Consider the following 7445-nt stretch of genomic DNA (forward strand, 5'->3'; position numbering starts at 1 on the left):
TGTGATTCATTCACCCTCGCTCCTCTGCCTGAGCTGTCCAGGAGTGGGAACCTAGATCTTTGAAGGTGAAGATTGTGGAACTGGAGTAGGAAAGAGAAGGTCAGAGCCAGAGGGAGGGTGAGAGAGTGAAGTATGACAGGTTATCAAGGTCCAACTGGGCTGATGAGACTAGTGAGATGCAGAGGGAGGGGTCAGTTGACAGAGATGAGAAGTCCCTCAGGACTGGTGGCTTCTGAACTGGGGAGGGATGGAGGGATAGAGCTGGTGCTGGGGCCTCAGGTCTGGACTCCAGACAGGGCCTGCTTCTGAGCTGTGTGGTGTCACAGCACAGAGGGCTGGTTAGAGCAGTTGCATATTCTGGAACTCTCTGAGGGCTCTGTCCTCAGAATTCCATTGGAGGGTGGAGAGGACACATTGGTTGCCAGGAGACCTGGAATTAATCCTATCTTTTAAAAGAGCCAGTGTCTTTTCAGACCGCTCACTTCTGATCTCTCAATGTTCTCAATGATTTCTATCACACTTAGAGATGAGGATGGGGACTTCCATCTCTGCTATAGTTTCCTGGGCCCGGCACTGGAAGTTTAGAGATTCACTCTGCTGTACAGATGTATGTTCAGGGACTTGCCTTGGCCTATAGTGAAGGTGAGGGGCCATCTCTCCACTCCCACCAGCACTTGTAATATCCTCATCAGTGTGGCGGGGACGGTTTCCTGCATGAAGGAGCTTGATGGCCTGGAAGACGTGGGGATTTCTTTCTGTGCTTGCAATCTCTGATCACAGATATAAGTGTAATGAGAGGCTGCCCATGGCCCTGATCCCAGGAGGGATTTCTACTTTATATTCTGCAAAAGAATACTACTGATGATAAATGCATATTGTGATTTTGTGGCAGGCACTAAGTATTCTATGTATATGAAATTCCTTAATCCTCCCAACAACCCCAGGAGGTAAAAGAGAGGTGCTCTTTTTCTCATTTTCACTTTAGACATATGGAAATTGAGGCACAGAGAGGGTAAGTAAATTGCCTGAAGTCACTCAGCTAGGAACAGAGCTCAGTTTTGGACACATGCAGTTTGGCTCCAGGGTCTGTGTGCTCACCTCTACACAACATCATCTTCTTGCTACGTGCTGTTTTCTAGCTTTGAGGCAATTTATCAGCTATGGAAGGTCTCCAAACCCCAAAAGGACTCCATTAAAAAAAGACAGCCATATCAAAGGCTTTTTGAAAGTTTAAGTCATGTTCATGTATTCACCCCTTAAAGAATTCTTGGAAATTACTCAGGCTTGAGTCTTCCCCACCAAAGCCAGGAGTGATGTTTCCTTAAGCTTTGAGTGACTGGTGCATCTACCCGTAGGTTTACAGATGTGCACAGATATGTTCTCTGGGAGGCAGCTGTGGTTTAGTGAAATGAGCACTAAACATGCTCACGGGGTTCAAACCCCAGCTGTGCCACCGAACTCAGGGTGGGGACCTGCCCTGGCTACTGTGGGAGATATTGTGAAGGTGGTATGGATAAAATTACAGGATGTAGCGGCCTAGCACAATGCTTGGCTAAATCTGAGAGTGCTGTGAGCCCAGGGACAAAGGACTGTAGTGGAGACCCCAGATCTAGGGCTTTTTCTGCTCCATGTGACTTTGGGGACCCTCCCAAACCTCGACCCCTGAGGAGGATAGCAGAAGTGCAGACAAGGCCCAGGGTTGGCTATATTGATTTATTGGAAACACAGATCAAGAAAGTGAGGAACACAGCAGAGAAGGAAGGGGAGATGCCGGGACAGAGTGGGAGCTTTGGCCATTGGCCCCATAGCAGCCCAGGTCCTGATCCTGGTCCTCCCTGCCCCGGAGTCCCCTTCCTGTGGTGGCCAAAGAGACTACTTTCTAGGGTAGCCTTTCCCAGCGTGGGCGGCAGAGCCCGGGAAGAGGGGATCACACACAGGCTTGAGAGGCTAGGAGTGGGATGGACCTTTCGAAGAGCCAGAGAAGTAGCCTAGGGCTTGCTCCGCCCAGAGGTGGGCGGGGCAGGGGGGGCGGGGCCCGGCCAGGCGGGCCCTGCCCGGCTGCGCGGGAGGGTTGCCGGGGCCGGGCCTGAGTTGGGGCGCCTAACATTTGCGGCAGCTGCTGGCGCAGGGGCCCACGCCGCGAGACTTGATGGAACTGCAGGGGCCGCAGGGCGCACACAGGCTGGTGCTCACCGCCAGGTTCCCGCTGCAGGGGGCGCTGCAGACGCTGCCAGTCACCGGCCGGGAGCCGGACACGCAGAGGTCCCCGCAGACGACCCCGCCCCGGGAGCTGCTGACACCTGCGAACCCCAAAGGCTGAGTCAAAATTCTGGGGGGCCGAGTCTCCGGCCTCCCCGACGATGCACCTCTCCAAGCATCTTTACTTAACAACTCTAGTCCCAAAGAAGTGGTCCTTGCTTGCTGTCTAACCCCAAATCCCTCCTCCTGTGATGCCAGCCCACTCTTATATTTAGGTCCAGTGGAACTCCTCCTTCCATCCCTTACAGGAAGAGAGTAAATTCATCCACACAGGGCCTAGGTTACTCACAGACATTCACGGCCCCAACGCCTTCACACAGTCTGAGAGGGAAGAGGAAAAAATCAACATTAGTGACTGAGCCAGAGTTGCCAACAGAGCTCTACAAATTCTTGGGGTGGGGTTCACAAGTGGTCAGGAAGGAGGGGGCAGTGGGTCAAAATTAATAGTCCTCAGAAACCGCCCCCCACCCCAAATGATAAATGATAGGTTTGTCCCAGATCCCTGCTCAGCCAGGATCAAGGGTGGTTCTTGTAGAAGGGGTGGGAATGGGCAGCTCAGGGCCAGGCTGGGATGGGCCCCACCTGTGCTCCTCGCCCTCCAACAGGCGCCTGTAGGTGGCGATCTCGATGTCCAGGCCCAGCTTGGAGTTCATCACCTCCTGGTACTCCTTGAGCAGGCAGGCCATGTCCTGCTTGGCCTTCTGCAGGGCCTCCTCCAGCCCAGCCAGCTTGCACTTGGCGTCGTTGAGGGCCGCCTCGCCCTGCTGCTCAGCCTGGGTCACTGCGGCCTCCAGTTTGGAGTTCTAAGGGCCCAGAAGAGAACAAGGTGGGTTATGGTCCCTGGGTCACTGTGTCCAATTCCTGGATGTGTCCAGTCTCTCCACCCAGCTGGGATCACCCCAGGAACAGGTCTCTGCTCTTCATCACCTGGGTCTCCCTGAGTGGCCACAGCCTGGGACTTGAGTCATGCAAATGGGCTGGAGAATGAATGGTGAGATCCAGTTGGGTGCACACACTGCCTGTGGGACCCCGGGTGGGCCTCAAACGACCCCTACCTGGCACTTGGCATTCTCGACCTCGGCCGTCAACCTCTGGATCATGCGGTTCAGCTCGTTGATCTCCTCCTTGGTGCGGCGCAGGGTCTCCCCATGCCGGATCACCGTGGCCTTGATCTCCTCACACTGGAGGGAGGCAGGGAGGCTCATGAAACTCAGGATGGGACATCCCACCCACTCAGGACACCACAGATGATGTGCAAATTGTACAGTACTCAGCCTGTGCAACCATACGTGGCAGCCATGTCCTGCTACTATAACCTGAGAGGGGTCTGCACTTCTTTCACCACCTCTAGGAATCAGAATCCCCAGGCAAAAGAAGCCTTGTTAATATATAACACACATCCCTGCCACCATGTCTAGGAGGCAGGTGCCCTGAGACACTCACCTTGCTGCGGTACCAGCTCTCAGCCTCGGCCCGACTGCGGCTGGCAACGTCGTCATAGTTCGCCTTGATCTCGGCCACAATGCTGTCCATGTTCAGGTCCCGGCTGTTGTCCATCTTGACGATGACCGAGGTGTCTGAGATGTGGGCGTGGAGAACTCGGATCTCCTGCAGACGGTGGGGTGGGAGGATGCGTGTGGTTTACACCACCCCCTCCGCCACCACAGTGTGTACCCAACCTTCTCAGCCCTCCTTGGTGTCTAGCCCCTGCCCTCTCTGACAGCCTCACGGACTGCAGCTCCTGCCCAAATCCCTGTCCCACTCTGATCCCAGACCAACGCCCTCTCTTCCAGGCCCGCTGCTGGTTTTCTGCCTGGACCACAACCCCTCACCTCCTCATACAGTTGCCGCAGGAAGTCGATCTCCTGAATCAGGGCCTCTGAGTTGGCCTCCAGGTCTGACTTGCAGAGGTAGGCGCAGTCCACATCCTGGGAAGGTGGGGAGTCTTTGAGTTCAGAGGACCTCTGCTGATCACCACCCCCAAATTCCCCTCTCTCTTCACCCATTACATGGAGGTGAGGGGAAAAGGATTCCCAGAGCTCCTAGTCCCGTCCCATCTCCATACCCTCTGCCCTTCCCCAGAGGCACCTCACAACCTCCTCCCCTTCTAAGAACAAACCCCTCGTGCCTTGGAGATGGGTCACCAGCCTTTCACTCCTCCCACCTGAGACCCCTTCCCTCCCAGCTCTCCTTCTTACCCTCCCCTGTACCAGGAAGCCTGCCAGACTGGCTCCCTCACTCAGCCACCGTGACACTTCCCTGTCCCCCAGCAGTCCTCCAAGACTCCACCTGGCCTCTCCTGGCTCTGCTCCATCCTCCCCCAGATCCTGAGACTGTGCCCCTCTTCTTAATCAGACTTCCTGCAGCACTAGACAGGACACCGTCCCTCAACAGAGAGACTGAAGCTGCCATGCCTCCATGGCACCCCAGCCACAGACCACCAGCTCTGAAGCAGCACAGAACATCCAGAGGTCAACTCAGCTACCCCCCTGCTTCAGGGCAAGGTGCTAGTGGATATTCCAAGGTTATTGCCCTTCTCAAAGCCCTACATGTGCCTTTCATGACCTAATCTCTGGGAATTTCCCATGCTGACTTGGCAAGGTCGCTGCACCCCGCACTGAGGTTGAGACCATGGGTCTCCCCAACAAGAGCCTGTCATTCTGACATCCCCCGTGTCTCTGCTTCCCGATCCCATGTTACTCACCTTCTTCAGAGCCACAAACTCATTCTCCGCTGTCGCTCTCAGATTGACTTCCCCCTCGTACCTGAGGCAGAAGAGGGCAGAAAGGGAGGTCATGGCAGGGCAGGTCTCCCCAGAACCCCCTCCACTTCATACCAGTGAAGGAGGCAATATTAGGGACCTGCCAACACAGCCTGCCCCCTGGCAGCCCTGCTGGGGTCCCCTGTGGTTGGATTTGGGATGTGTTTGTGATTCTCTCTCCACTTTGAATTGAGGGGTCCAGGGGGCTACTCTTCTGGGACCTCACAGCCCTGTTCCCAAAGCTGCTCTGAGGTCACGTCTGGAGGAGAATAAGGACTCAGCACCAGCCCCACGCTAGGAGTGGACGGCAGCGCCTGTGGGGCACTGCAGCCTCCCCTCACCTGGGTGTCCATCCTAGCTCACCTGTGGGAGGGCCTATGAGTCCCAGAGGCCCTCAGCACTCCGCACCCTAGACGATGGGACACCAGCAGCCCCAGGACCTGGCAGCCCTGAGCGACACTGGGACTCATATCACATCCAGGTGCTACAGGTGGGAGCCCGAGAGGCCGGGAGGAGATGGCTTGGGAGACTGCAGAAGCCCCCTCCCCACAGCCCGCAGGGCATAGCTGCTGGGTGATCAGGCTCCAAGAAGAGAAGGCTGAAGGAGCAGAGAGAGACCTCCTGGGGAATCACGGCCCTGCTCTTAGGCGTCTGATCAATGACTGCCTGATGTGAAGATCCTGCTGCACACCGCCCACCTGCCCTGCAAGGTCACTGCGCCTTCTCGGAAATTCTTCTCCAGTCTCATCCAATAGGCTTTAACTCAAGTCCATTCCTGTGCCCAACATCATCCCTGACCGCACTCACTTCTCCTTGTAGCCCTCCAGCACCTCCTGCACGTGGTTGAGCTCGGAGGCCAGCCTCCCGTTGTCGGCCTCCACACGCTCAGCCTCCCGCCTCAGCGTCTCGATGTAGCCGTTGAACAGGGGCTCCAGGTTGCTCTCGCAGCACTGGCGGTTCTGGTAGAACTGCCACTTGGTCTCCAGCAGCTTGTTCTGCTGCTCCAGGAAGCGCACCTGCCATTTGGGGTGGGAGGACGGGTCAGATGGCTCCCACTGCCCCAAAGCCTACTTGGGGCGTGGGGGGATGGGGGAGGGCGCCGATTGCTTTAAGGTAAACTCCCAAACCAGGAGCTCAGCAGAGATTACACAGAGGGCGCTGTGGAAGACAAGGCAACTTCTGGATTTCGGGATTGGGATCTATGTTTGGATTTTCCAACTTAGTGGTGAGAGCAAGGGGCTGGGAAAGATCAGTCCCTGCTCAGGTGAACTGAGTTATCCTGACGTGCTGAGCCTAGGTGGCATGTGGTCAGGAGCCAAGTAGAGGTCTTTTTGCCTCCGACTCCCCCATCAGGGCCCAGCCTGAACTGAGCATGGGTGGGTTCAGGAAAGGTGTGATCAAGGACACCCACCCAAAGGCTGACCTGTGGTCCTCTTCCTATATCTTATGTGCATTTCTTGTGTCTTGTTTGCATGTATGGCCTTCTTCCTCTGACATGCGGTTCCAAACCTTGTCCTTGTCTGTCTGTGGGGACCCTGCCTGTCTGGACAGAGGTTGTATATAATAACAATTGCCTAATCAGGAGCCCCTGCTCTAGACTCATCTCTCTGATCTTTCTGTGCCCTGGATATGTGTCCATCTCCTCCATTAGACTGGAATCTCATGGGCACCACATCTCTCCTGCCCCCTGACTACCCCTTCAGTGCCTACCCAGGAAGGGAAGGTTCAGGAAGGGTGTGATCAAGGACACCCACCTTGTCGATGAAGGCAGCGAACCTGCTGTTGAGACACTTGATCTGCTCCTTCTCCTCGTGCTTCACACACTGCGCATTGGTGTCGATCTCCAGGTTGAGGGGTGCGAGGAGGCTCTCGTTGACCGACACGGTGGTGATGCAGGGCGGGCTGGGGCCGCACACGCCGCCAGAGCGGTACCCGAAGTTGCGGCCGCAGGAGCCGGCGCGGAAGCCCCCGCAGAGGCTGCGGCTGCCGAAGCCCCCGGTGAGGCCGCGGTAGCAGGAGATGCCGCGATAGGGGGCGGCCGTGACGCAGCAGCGGCCGGGCCGGGGCCCGCAGGCTGAGACGCAGCTGAAGGAGCGGCCGCCGAATCCTGATCCGCAGGTCATGATGCTTCTGGAGGTTTGGCTTGCAGAGGACAGGATAGGAGAACTGGAGTCTTGTGGAAACTCCAATGTCCTCCTCTCGAAGCCCGGGTCCTATTTATGCTCAGGTAGAAAGGGGCTTGGCTATGCAGATGGGGTTTTGCAATTTGTGCTTTATGGGCTTGGGTGGCTAGCTGGGTCCAACGCCTCTCTAGAATGTGCTTTAATAATGGAGTGGCCCGCACCCTCCTCTGTGTAAAGGATGCCAACCCCTGGGCTGTAGGTGAACTCAGCATGTTTCATCTTTAAAGTGCCTTGACAGCAGG

At 56.3% G+C, this 7445-nt stretch overlaps 1 protein-coding gene across 1 annotated transcript; it reads right to left on the bottom strand.

Annotated features, from left to right (window-relative positions):
- Positions 1-2100: 2100 nt before the first annotated feature.
- On the bottom strand, positions 2101-7143 carry LOC137775804 (keratin, type II cuticular Hb1). The gene is made up of 9 exons (XM_068561952.1): positions 6775-7143; positions 5828-6036; positions 4964-5024; positions 4092-4187; positions 3703-3867; positions 3315-3440; positions 2842-3062; positions 2549-2580; positions 2101-2300 (listed from the first exon to the last, which is right to left on the bottom strand). The coding sequence occupies exons 1-9, from the start codon at positions 7141-7143 to the stop codon at positions 2101-2103; spliced, it is 1479 nt and encodes a 492-aa protein (XP_068418053.1).
- Positions 7144-7445: the final 302 nt, after the last annotated feature.

This window comes from Eschrichtius robustus, chromosome 13 (genome assembly GCF_028021215.1).
Source record: "Eschrichtius robustus isolate mEscRob2 chromosome 13, mEscRob2.pri, whole genome shotgun sequence".
In the NCBI taxonomy this organism is placed as follows: Eukaryota; Metazoa; Chordata; class Mammalia; order Artiodactyla; family Eschrichtiidae; genus Eschrichtius; species Eschrichtius robustus.